General features: G+C 42.8%; 1 protein-coding gene across 2 annotated transcripts in view; it reads right to left on the reverse strand.

The window, feature by feature from the left end:
- Positions 1 to 1561: 1561 nt before the first annotated feature.
- tshz1 (teashirt zinc finger homeobox 1) overlaps positions 1562 to 13548 on the reverse strand; it is a 28989-nt gene continuing 17002 nt past the window's right edge. For both annotated transcript variants that reach the window (XM_068734371.1, XM_068734372.1), the window contains one exon: positions 1562 to 6140. In XM_068734371.1, the coding sequence (XP_068590472.1) occupies positions 2797 to 6140 (3344 nt within the window). In that variant the 3' untranslated portion in view covers positions 1562 to 2796. The remainder of the gene's footprint in view (positions 6141 to 13548) is intronic.

Below are 13548 nucleotides of genomic sequence, written 5' to 3' on the forward strand. Positions count from 1 at the left end.
GCCAAAGGACGAGGAACATTCTTTGGAGCTCTGAGCTGGCTCACCTCTCTCCCTCCTCAGCTTTGATTTGACGACACAGCAGTGGACTCAAACCCTGCAGACTGTTTCCCCTATTCAGCCTCCTGCTATCCCTTAAAAAGTAATGAGGGAGTGCAGTCTGGAAGGATCCGCTATCATCCTCACCCAAGGGACTCAAGCTCTGTCTGGCACCTGAGGAGACTGAGCTTGAAACCATGTCAGTCAGATATCACGACTCTGCAGAGTGATCTTTGAAAGTTGTTGCAGCACATATAGTTTCAAACACTTCCGTTCTCATGGGAGATCCTCAGATTAAGAAGAGCTGTGGCTCACAGTGGGAAAGCTGCTGCTCCCTCGGTGTGACCTGGAGATGGTCCAGAGTGTTGCAGCAAGCCCCCTTTGTAGGACAAAAATTTAGAGGATTTGATATGGCTGTCTCTGTGTTTGTCCAACTAAGACTAGCCAAGAAAGTGGCTCAGTTGGTGCATTATAATGAATCCTGCCACAAAAATGGGAGGTGGTGAGTGCCGGATTTGAACCTAGTGTTCCTCCCTTAAAGTGCCCGGAGTCGTTCAAACCCGACGCCCCTTTGAGCCCCTCAATCCCTCTAGAACAGTTCATTTATGCATACATCCAGAAAAAGTCAGACCAGCTGACTGTCTGCTTAAAGCCAGAGTACCGCGTCTGTCAGAGCGCTGTCAAAGTCCAGGCTGTCACACTGCATTGTATTTATGATCCTGACAGTAAAGTAGATGGTTGGATGGACATTTCAGTGTGATTTGGAATAGGGGCCTATTCCAGAACTACCTGTAGTGTGGTGACCACTTAAGTGATTCACTTTATTCTGTCCAAGCCACAGCTGGCATCCTCAAATCAGAGCTTAGTCAGTTTCAAAAATAGAAGCTCCACACATCCATCTTATAGTGAATTGGAGGGTATTTCTCCAATTTTGTGTTGTGCCAACCGCTGTAACTAATGCAAAACTATCCTTTAATCAAAGAATATCTGGGTCAGGATGCAATTTGTTAACTGCCAGGTGGGGTTAAGCCCCCTTTGTTTATAAAATAACAGTTAGATGATGATTTTGATGTGGAGCATAAAGCAACAATTCACAACTTATAACTTAACTTTTTTTTTTCAGCTTCACAGAATGTACTTTAGAGAAAGGGGAGGCTATATCCCAAGAGGTAGAGCGGGTCTTCCTTTAATCTCAAGGTTGCCGGTTGGCCCCTCCTATACACATGTCAAAGAGTCATTGAGCAAGACACTGAACCGAGTAGCTCCAAACGGCCTTGCGTGGCAGCTCCGCCCCTAACGGTGTATATAATAATGTGTCTGAATGAGATTACAAATTGCAATGCGCTTTATAGAAGGTAGAAAAAGACACTATATGAATGCAGTTACCATAGTCTTTCTTAAAATCTATAAATACAATTATTACATTATTGAACAAAATATTGGCAAGAGTTCGTCTGATTTTGTGTTTCAGGTTCAGTCTGTCTGGATTTCACACTCTTCCAAAAACAGTCAATCAACACCACAATTTAATCCATGACATGGAGTTTATTTTACAACTGAGGATAAAAGAATGCCATTCTGAATAATCGGGTTGATGATAAAACCTGAAAATCTATCATTGGGTGAGAATTTATTTCTTCAATGTTATGTACAGGACCATGCATCAGAGCAGATGCCATTAAAAGTCTGTCATTTTATGTAAACCTCATCAAAGGACCTACTTTTCACTGAAAAAGGACATTGTGGTCAGACAATATTCTGTAGTTTTATACATTTCCCCCCATATTTTTCTAGAAAATAACATTATAAAAATGCACACAGTACAAATAATGTTGAACTGTAAAGAGCAAGATATCCTGACACACATGTATACATACTTGCTGATTATTCATACAATAACTTTAAACTTCATTAATTTTACAACTGTAGCTTCACAATAATAAAATTGGTAGCCTACTAACGCAAATACTGTACATGTTGAAACAACCAGGAAATCATATTTTACTAGAAAAAACAATGTTCTAAATATTTTGTAAGAATTTCTGGGATTTACTGACAAATACAAAACAATATTATTAGTTAGTCCCCAAATTGAAATGTTGATCAAGAGATTCAAAATGAAAAAGGTGATGTGTCATTTTTACAATTTCTTCAATTTACACTTCCTTAAAGTGCTGAAATCATCTTAATATTTTAAAACAACACCTTTCACATGGTTACTGTCATAACCATTTACCTTCATTTAAACAGCTAAGCCTGCAATTTAAAAAAAACAAACAAACAGGGATATCAGTTTTGTAATCATGGTTGAAATTTCATTAGACATAATATGCTCACTGTTTTACATAAACACATGCACAAACTGTCTCATAAATAATATGCAAGTTGTGTTGAAATATATTTTTGAAAAAAAATCATTCAAAATCAGTGATCAAAATAAGAGCGAGGTCCAGTTTTAAATCAACAGATGGACTTTTCCCAAAGGCTCAGATTAGATGCAGTGCATTAGGAAAGCAACAATCAGTGCCATGGCTGCTGCACCAATTTGGTACGTTTATGTCACCAAAAAAATGCTACTTTTACAACTTAGCTTCGAGTCTCTGCAGCGCAAGGTCCTGTCATTTATGGATAGCTGAATAACTACAGTATCAACCATGTTGTCATTACGATATGTGTCAATACAGTTGTGGCACCATCTGTTATGACAGATTGTAGCTTAGAGTTATAGTGCAACGGTAATCTGTCATGCTATCAGCTTCTTCATTGTTTATCAAACTTTTCCAACTCTTTCACAAAGATAAGATGGTCCTCAGGCGACTTCCCATGTGTTTTGCAAAGGTGCAATTTGATTGCATGTTTGCTCACAAATGTCCGATTGCACAGTTTGCACTGATATATTGAGACAGTGTCTTCTTCTGTAAGTCCAGAGGTACTAAAAGTCTTGTCCTCTATTCTGCTGACTGCTTGCTGCTCGATTAAATCTATGGAAAGCTTTGAGAGGTCCTTCAGGGTAAACCCAAGGTGGGACTCCAAATGGTGAATGTAGGAGGAGGGAGTCCTAAACTGGGAAGCACAGTCACTGCACAAAAACAGAGGTTGGCCAGACTCAATATTTTTAAGGAACTTTGTTCCCCCTGTCCGCTTTAACTGGTATTTTACATTGGCCAGCCAATGTGAGATAGTAGTCATGGAGAGACCAGTGAATTTACAGATGTGGACGCGTTCCTGGGGTCCCAAGTCACTGACCACCAACTTTCCATCAGCAGTCTCTCTAAGACTAGAGACAAACTGGGCCTGGAGAATCAGGAGGTGCTGGGGATTCCAGTTTGACTGTCGGCCCTTCCGTCTTTGGATGGGAGACAACTCCTCCAAACTGTCCTCAAAAGTACAGCCATCGAGGTCGGATTTCTCAGAGACGGAAGAAGGGGTCGTAGACTTTGGTGTCAAACGACCCGTCAGGTTTTTTACCATGTCTGAAATATCCATCAAAGCATTCTCCCGAAGGAGCGGAGATGAGGACTGTGAGAAGTCTTTGAAAGCTGGTTTGCTGTTGTTCACGCTGCCATTGTTGTTTGGTGGAGAAGCACCTGTAGGTGTACTTCCATTGGTGTTTTTGGATTTTGTCAAGTCAATGGGCTGATCATCATCATCATCATCGCAGTACTGACTCACAGGCTCTGCTGACTTAACCTGAGCAGAGCTGCTGTTGATCTTGTAAAGCATCGCAAAGGGGTCTACGAACGGAGTGGCCACTTTTGCAGCTTTGCCTAAGTGGTTGTTCATGATAGACTGCAAAGCACTGAGAGGGTTGACTAGTGGTTGTTCAGGTGAGTGGTCCGTGATGATGCTCAGGTTATTGCAGCCATTGCTTACAGGCTTTTTTGGTGAATCAACTTCACTTTTTATCTGTCTCTCTATTTTACTCGCTGTCTGCTCGCTTTCTTTGCCTCTGTACTCAGTCTGGACCTCTACTACAGTTTTTTTCGCTGACCGTAAGCTGTTTTCTGGATTGGGTGAAACCTGTTTGTCTTTAGGATTTGGCAATGGAGACTTTAGAGACCTGCACTTACTATGTACAGGTTTTTCCTCTTTTTCACTTTTTACTGAACTTTTCCCGGTCACTTTCTCAACTAGCTCCTCCATTGCCAACACATTGCTCTTGTGACTTGGGGGTGGAGAGGGGCTATTTGGTGAATGGATCAGATTGCTTAATTCAGAGGACAGTACCTTCAAACTCTTGCTGCTGAATAAAGGTTGAACTTGTGCACATGACGGCAAGGTAGACTTCAAGGATCCATGGAGTTGATAGGCGGCATGAATGCTGGGGTATCCACCCCAGGTTGGTGAGCCTGTTTGGGCCTTGCTGATTGCACTTGAAACTGTATTCTCTAAAGACTTCAGGATGTCCAAGCCACCTTTAGGTGTCTCTTCCAAGTCTTCTTCTCTCAGATATTGGTAAGATCTGGCTTTTCTAGGTTTGTCAGCTTTTTCAGGAGGATCTTCTTTCTCCTCTTTTATTTTTCTCTCTGGTTCCATCCCTTCCATTTTCTCCTCCTCTGCCTCTTCATCTTTCGTTTCTTCGTTTTTCTCCTCAGGGCTAGTGGGCTGCAATGGGGAGTCCGGCTGCGACTTCCCATTGGGTGCCGGGAGTCGTGTTGTAGTCGGTGGCAGAGGAATTGATTGAAACTTCTCCTCAATGACAGGATCAAAAACTAACTGCTTACCCTTTTTAGAGGCTGAATTGGTTACTTTGAGAAAGTGCCCTGTGACCATCATATGGGCTGTTAGTTGCTGCAAGGTGTCATGTGAACTACCACATTCCATGCATTTGAGAATTTGAGCCTTGCGTGCCTCAAACTGCCAAGTATAACTGGCACCATTTTGGTAACCGTATCGATTGTTTGGAGTGACATAAGGATTGGCCACTTTTTGGTCTTTGTGAGACTCTCCCAAGAGTATGCCAGATGAGACAGACTCTGGCGAGCTCGGGGACATCAAGTCTTGAAATGCTCTTTTTTTGGTTGGGGGTACCAGCTTTGAGGTGAGAGCTGGCATTGGTTCTTTTAGAGGCACTTTCTGATAGTGTTTTGTTTTGATCATATGAACACTGAGGTCTTGCAAGGATTCGAAAGAATGGCCACAGTACATGCATTTAAGAACTTTTTGGGCATCTTCTTTGCCTTCCATCTCCAGCAGAGAACGCTTACGTGGCTTGGACCACCTCCTGCTGCGATCATCCTCGGTATCTTTATTGTCATCCCGGTAGTGGCCCGTCTCGTTCATGTGCACTGTCAGGCCAACCAACGTGTCATAGGCACCACTACAGTCCTTGCACCTGAACTTGCTGGCCCCCGTAAACACAGGGCCATAGAGCTTATTGTTTTGCCTGTAAAGCTGCACGGTGCTGAAAAGGCTTGGCTCAGGAAGCAGTTGGTATGGGGTATGCTGTAGGGTTTTGGCCAATGCTGCCTGGTGCCAGTCATAAGCTAACCCTCCAGAGCTTACACTGGTGCCACTGTTGCTCGAAACTGCTCTGGTGTTGGTACTGCTGATGGTAATATTAGTGGTGGCTGAGGAATTGCTAGTGCTACATCTGCTCTTCAGATGGATGTTGCCTGGGCTGTGACTGTTCAGGAACCCATTGCTCCCTTTGTGATTGCTTCCATTGTCATTGCTGGCTGCGTAATTGTTCCCTTGTTTACTTTTTAGCATGTCCATAGCAATGCTGGACCAGGAGGCATCCGAGATCAGGTTTGCATAGACAGTTTTCATTTTGGCCAGACTGTCCTGTAGCGAGAGGCCATTGATGGGCTCTGTGCTCTCCCCTTGCTTCTCCTCTACCTTTTCCTGATCAATGAGGGAGGGCGTGGTCTTAAGGTCCACCAGATGATCACTGGTGGTGCTGAGTGGAGAGGCATACCCAGCATCTGGGTTAGTGCCATTGCTGAGTGGAGAGTTTTGGCAGCTATAACGATCACCTGCGTCCTCGTCATCGTTGAAAAGATAGTCTGCATCTTCTTGACCATCCAGGGAAAGGCCGTCATCTTGCAGATGTTCCTCTTCATCGATCTTATCCCCTTTAAACTCGTCCTCAGATCCATAAGCTAGAAAACACAAAAAGAGCGGAAAGTGAATTAGATATTGTTTATACACACATTTTTGATACATTAGAATAACACCAATTATGCATCTACTGCCCTTAATATATGAAGGTATCTGCAATAATCCTAAAGAGATTTTTGTCAATTTTCCCAGCAGAGGACACAATTTTGCAATAATAAAGTGGCAAACATCCATATCTTGACAATGACAAATAGTCCTCTTCACTGCGCTGCCTAATGAAGCTATTGAACACTACAGCTCAGCAAGGGTAGAGAGCGATGAGCCACAGGAATGTTTCTGCTTAGCTTAAAAACTGTACACAAGCAACATTTTAAATCATACAAAGAACAAATCCTCAGCAAAGATGATACTTATTAATCATATAAATGAGATATGTTACTTCCCAATGCAAATACAGAAATGTTTTGTCTCTTCACAAATATGCCTAATATGCATATGGAAAATATGCCTCTGATTGCTCTGTTAACGACTCACTTTGGTGCTGCCTTCACAACATATGCTGAATGCTCACAATGTATTAAAAAGATGAATTTACTGCATATGTGCAAACATTTCTGTATATTCATCAAATACTGTAATAATATATATATATATATATATATATATATATATATATATATATATATATATATATATATAAATATATATATAAAAGCCAGAGCAGCAACTCTGTGTAGAGTATTTCATTGTCTATTTTGTTGCTGTATAGTGGCCACAGATCTGTGTCTGACACTGATTTGCTCTTTTCTTCCAACATGCCACACATACTATGGATTCACAAGTAAGAGATAGTGGAGAGAAATGCCAGCTGCATCAGCCTTGCCAAGCCATGGTTGGCTGGAGTCAACTTGGCATCGGCTGTGGAAGTCCTCACAGCGTGATGCAAGGAAACGGCCAGTGGACATGACAAGCCGTGTTGTTACTGCCTATGCTCCCAGAGTACTCACAGCTTCAAGTGTGCCATTTTAAAAGAAGTGAGAGAGAGAGAGAGAGTTATAGTATCAGTGGGAAATGGCTGCCCACTCAGTAACTGTCAACAATTTTCACAAATCATTTGTTTCTAAAATTATTAAATCTGCATTAAAAAAATAATAATCAGATGACCAAAATCAAAAAAATAAAGACATTTAAGGGAATAATTCTCTACAACAGTAGAAAGATGAAAAGGTTTACATTATGATCCTGGAACCACATTAAGAGAGAAACATTACAGAGAAGAAGGGAGAGGGAGAACTGGAGGGTTAAATATGCTAAGGCAGCTCCCCCAATCCATTCCTCGTAAGATGCTTGTCTGAGGTGCCAGAATCAGTCTCCAGTGAGGAGGCAGATGTGCTGTCAGCTTCAAACAGCATGTAGCTCTCTATCCCATAATCGGAATGGACATAATACCTGATGTTTGTGAGGTGCCAGTTACTGCTGCCTGGGAAAAGCTGGAGGTCCAACAGCTGCAACTCTCAGCATTGTACGTAAAAGTGCATGTGAGAGAATGTTGAAATGTACAACCTTCCTCTTCTTAATTAAACTATTCCTGTGCTAGTTTCTCCTCTTAACTGCAAGCTTGTAATTATATAGAGGCTCCACTGAAAACATCCACTTGAGTTGGTCACTAAATTAGAAGGTTTTAACCTTTGCAAATGCAGCTGCACAGCTTTCTTTCAACCTGTCTCGTTAAGATGCAGGCCCACTGTATTGAAATAAATGCAAACCCGAACCTATTCAAAATCAATGCGGTGAGAGTAGTTAAAGACAAAGCAGCCAAGCTGACAAAGTGATAGAAACCTGACAGCAGTACACACACACACACACACACACACACACACACACACACACACACACACACACACACACACACACACACACACACCGAAAGCACACTGACACTAAATTCTAGTCTTTCCCTGCCATCCTCCGTATGTTGCCTTGACAGGCATCAGTGTCAGGAGTGTGTCAGTGTCAGCCCGAGGTGTCAGTGTCCACGCAAACAAGCCAGAGAAGAGGTGGGAGGGGAAAGTAACAACAACAAACACAAGTCAGCCATTTTTCTTCTTCTTTTTTTCAACCCCTCGCATGAAGCCTCCTCCTTCACCATCTGTGTCAGAAAAGCTGCGGGTGCCACCGCCGGCTAATAAGGCAATCAGAGATGGAAAAGATGCTGACACGGCGGCTTTCGAGCGTCACTCAGAACAAAAGAGGAAGAGGAGAGGGAGGGAGCGAGGGATAGGGAGGGGATTAAAACGGGGGTGGAGGGGAGGAGTGGGGGAAGGTGTCTGTTGTGGTTGTCAGTCAAAAACGTAAGCCCACTTTGTGCTGTCAGGGAGGATAGGGAAAAGAGGGGAAGTTTTGAAAAGAGAGGAGAAAAGATGTGTTTAGGCCAGCGAACAAGAGATGTGTGTGTGTGTGTGTGTGTGTGTGTGTGTGTGTGTGCGCGCATATTTAATAGAAAAAAACAAAACAGGGAAACAAGTTGAACTGCATCCAACAAACTAAGTACAAGATCAGGACAGAGAAAGTGGTGGAATTTATACTATGTGCGCGAGTTTATAGGTGTGCGCAAGATAGGTGTGGCTGATCACTTATCTATGTGTGTCAAGTGTTACAGTGTGTCAGGTGCATGCAGGGATGCAATGTTGCTGGCGGGGGGGGAGGCGAAGCCATCTGCGTCTGGAGAGGAGCCTGTCACTATTGTTGTGCCCAGAGTCCAGGATTTCTTACCGCAGACAGGTGACACCACAGTAGGACAACCCCCCAGTCACACACACACACACACACACACACACACACACACACACACACACACACACACACACACACACACACACACACACACACCTTGCTTTTCATACTCATTTGAAAGAACAAATGCGACTGAGCTGAGAAAACAATGTCCTTGCTACCAAAGCACATGCAACACACATGCGTGGATCATGCCTGGACTAGGCCTTGATATAGAACCTCAATACTTTCTAACTGAAAATGTGTCCATAGCAACGAGTATCAAAAGTGGGCATTGAATATCTGGTCAGATTCATAAGCTTGCTTTTTTATTTTCTAATTGGATAGTTATTGATTTAAATAATTTTGCCATTTTGGGACTGAACTTTATTCAAGTAAAGTTTTTGTGTGGCTGCATTTGTTAAGAAATGTAACATTTTGAGTCATTTGGCAACATTTGTAAAATGACATTTTTTTTTAAATAAATAAATAAATCCTCAAAGTAAGGGATAGCAAAAGAGTGAAAAATTAAAATTTGGTATTTCATCACCAACATTATCTAAAATCTTGCCTGCACACACAGTTGAAAGAATTATTAAAACAGAGAATTCATTTTCAATTTAAAGCTACATTAAGTATGACTTTGATTGCCCAATAACACAAAATGTTAAAATAAGTTTGTATTATAGTGACAAATCCAGGAACACTTGGTTGGTGTCAGACATACTGACCAGTTCTCAGAGATAACATGAGATGGGGTGAGTATGACTGGGCACTGGGCACTTTTTTCTTTTTACCCCCCTTTTTTTGTTTTTCATACACACCCACACAAAACGCACACTTTCCCCTCTAAACCTTCTTCATTTATTCATGTTGTCTAGGAGAAGAGGGCAATCCCAGCTCTCATTTGCAGTGCTAATGTCCAATTCCGCCAGCTTTCACCCTGCTGATTTACCCCTCGTAGCCGGCCGCTGCATTCAGAGCGGGGCGGCCGGCGAGGCTCACACCGTTTAGTGGCCCTTCAAAATGGGAGCTCCGGTGTGGCAGTCTTATTTCTCTCTCCCGTTTCGCTTTGTCACCGGCCCCTCCATTCCCTGCCACTCACCTCTGATGGCTTTGGACAGGCCTGATCAGTGTGTGTCATTGACCTGGACGACGTGCATGAGTGTGTGCGTGTTTCAGCAGAGAGAAGGCTGTAAATAAAATGACATTATTATTTCCTCTGTCCTATCATGTAGAAAAGCCAATTATGGTAATACTTAGTATGTCAGGCAATCTCTGTCTCTCTCTGCTCTCCCCCGTCCTCTTCATTCTTTTCTCCTCTCTTTCTCCAGGATAGTCGTGGCTGTGGTTTCATAGGACCTGACAGTCTTTGGACTACTCTGCCGACAATGTACACTGAGGCAAACTGGCACAGAGCAACAGTCTCCTCTCAGCTTCAAGACAATACCCTGCTAACGGAGCCTTTCATATGATTCTGCATAACAAGTTGCCGTCGGAGGAACATTTCAGATCTACATTGTCAAAATGATTAGAAAGTCGGTGAAATTATAAACTAGAGACTGGATTTTTAACCCGCAGCTTGTGTGACCAGACATGAAAAAGCCTACCGAACAGCTCTCCTCCGCGGCCCCACCCTCCACTAACCCACATGGAATAGTCCGCCATATGGCACAATAGCTCCAGGGCTTCTAATAGCTTGTGTGTCGTACAAATCCACCTTCTCAGCTTCCACGACTCTTCCGGTTGAAAAAAAAACAAAAAACAGCTGGTAAAGTCTGCTCTTCCTGCTGGTAGCTATCTGCAGACAACATTTTGAATTTGATTATTTTTTTAACTGTGACTGCAGACCTTGTGTCACTGCTTTGGATTCTTTATAAAATATGAATGAAGAAAAATGACCTTTTGTGAAACTTTCGACTGTCCTGAGGGCTTTCACATATGTTCCCAAATAATTTGCAATTACTTGAACTCATATTATGCTAATAGCCTTTTTAAATGGGTCACATAGACAGTGCATTTTTACCTCTGGCTCAGCTTCATTAGACCACTACGAGTACGATGTGTGTATATATACTCAGTGTGACTGAGTAAGAGCAAATGATAGCTGCTCACAGAACAGACCAGCGATTAAAGAAAACTGGAATCTGGAGAACTGCAGCCATTTCCTTCGAAAGAAAATGATTTCCAGTTCTTTTCTTGTATTGTTGTGCGAGTTTCTCCTCTCCCCCCCCCCCACCCCCTTTCCTTTTTTTCCGCCGCTGTTTGTTCAGATCTCCCGTGAGCCAGTTTCGACACGCCATGACAGTGACTGTGGTCTATAAATCACCTTTTCCCTGAACTGTCAGTGCCTGCTTGCTCTGAGATGAAACAACAGCCATTAGATCATCGGCGCGGCAGATTCCAGCCTTTTCTACTCTGCTTTTCAGCCAAAACCCCCCACGCCCAACAATCGAACATTTCTCTGGTGCTGCACACACACCATCTGGTTTGTTTTCAGGCAAAGTACAGAATCAGATAATGCATTACTAATGCTAATTAAAGATGATGCGAGTGAGATTTACACAAACCCAATGCCAAGCGCTGATTCAATGTAGGCTGCTTCAGACAGATGCCATTTGTTAAACAGATTCTTTTAGAGAAAATATTGTCAGTTTCTTTACCATCCTTAAAAAGTTAGCCTAGGAAGAAAGATTTAAATATCAGTATTGTCGTAATCTTCTTTTATAGTTTTACACTTCGCCGGACTACACGTATCTTTAATTATTTAAGTTATTTAAGTTGTTCTATTTTGGTTTAATCAAGGGTGGCCGTTACATGACAGAACGTTGTTCCATTTAAACCGGGAGAGGATGAATCACAAAACTAACCAGCTACCAACCTAACAGAGTCCTCGTTTCATAGATGCCGTCTTTTGAATTCACCTGCATCGCCCCTGACAGTGGAGCTTCCTCCGACTAAACAACAGCTGCTCCCATCGCCTAGCAACAACCAGTTGATGGATGACCCCAAAGATGGATAATTACCATAAATCACTATGGTTGTGTGGAGAATAGAAGCAGAAAATCATTGTAGAAAAAACAGGCTGAACCACAGTTTAAACTAGTGTGCCTGGTGTTGAGGCTAACTTTGTCGCTCATGAATTTGTTGAATTATAGTCGGCAGTAGATTCCCCAGTTGGCAAGAACTGGCCGGTGAACCACATCAAAAGTGGCACTGGATTTGTCTATTGGGGTCATTTTGAGCTTTTCTTCAGAGTGGCCAGTGTTTCAGACTGTATGAATAGGGTCTGTAAAATGAAACCTGATGAAATGACTCATGGGACTAAACCTGTCCTGAAGGAGTAGGGACAAAGAAAACAAAGTGGGCAGAGGAAGGAAGAAAGGAAATGGCGAAGAATGAATGATGGCAACAATGATGAGTTTAGCGCCGCAAAGAAGACGAGGACGGAGGGGGGAGGGGAGGAGGAGGAGAAGCACAAAGAGGAAGTGTGTTTACAGTCTGAACATACGTGTTTATTTATGCATGTGTGTGTGAGGGAGTGTTGGGGGGACGAAGGTAGTCGGTGAGATACAGGGGGAAAGGATAGAATTAAAAAAAAAAGAGAAAATGAGAGGGCGTGGGGCCAAAACAGGGTCACAACCCAACCAGTTCGGTCTAGCCGAGTCCGGCTGCACAATAAGCCATCAATCAACCTTCTCCACGCTGTCAGACCTCCCCTCAATTCACAGAGGCCATCCACTTTGTACACTGCGGAGAAACAAAACATAAAGAAGGAAAAGAGACAGAGGGAGAGAAAAAAAAAAGTACACACACACACACACACACACACACACACACACACACACACACACACACACACACACACACACACACACACACACACACACACACACACACACACACACACACACACACACACACACACACACACACGTCTTTCTGGATCAAAACATTTCATCAGCTCCTCTCTACCCTTATCTACTTCTCGGTAAGACATTCAAAACGAACCACAAACCAGATAAGCAACACAAGACTGAACGCAATAATGCAGAGGACCTTGTGAGAACATGACCTCAGAGACAGACAAAGAAATCAGAACTTTAAAAACCATAAAGTCACTTCAGGGAAATTAAATAGAACCGCAAACCCTTCAGGGCAGGAAGCTGCTCAGGACAACCAAATGTCCTCAAACATTTTAGTGCTTTTAACTGCACGTGTCGCCAGGGAAATTCCAGCAATTGTGCACCATCAAAACTGTTATCCTTTATGCATCGCCACATTTTCTTTTTTCATTCTGCCCGCTTAAGTGACGAGTTAGAGCAGAAGTCTGGCGCTCCATTAAACAAAGTTCCACTGTTTCATTTCAACACTGGTTTAGGATTTAAAGCCTGATGAATAGCATAGGGGTGTAACAAAAAAATAAATAACAAAAGCATAAGCTGAACCACACAATAGTTTGGAGTGTGTATCTGTGCTGTGTGTGGAGCTTTTTTTTCCTTCTCCCTTCCTGATGACCATGGCAATAAAGTGACAAAAGAAGAAATGATGGGAGGGAGGAGGGATTAGGAGCTGAAAAAAGGTCCCTGGAGAAAGTCAGTAAATTATGTACTGGGCTCTCAAAGTGGACTAGTATCAGTAGCCATCTCACCCTGATTGCGTCTGTGTGCGACTATG

The sequence above is a fragment of the Cebidichthys violaceus genome, unplaced genomic scaffold (genome assembly GCF_023349555.1).
Source record: "Cebidichthys violaceus isolate CVI_PGR_0920_01 unplaced genomic scaffold, fCebVio1.0.p SCAF_63, whole genome shotgun sequence".
In the NCBI taxonomy this organism is placed as follows: Eukaryota; Metazoa; Chordata; class Actinopteri; order Perciformes; family Stichaeidae; genus Cebidichthys; species Cebidichthys violaceus.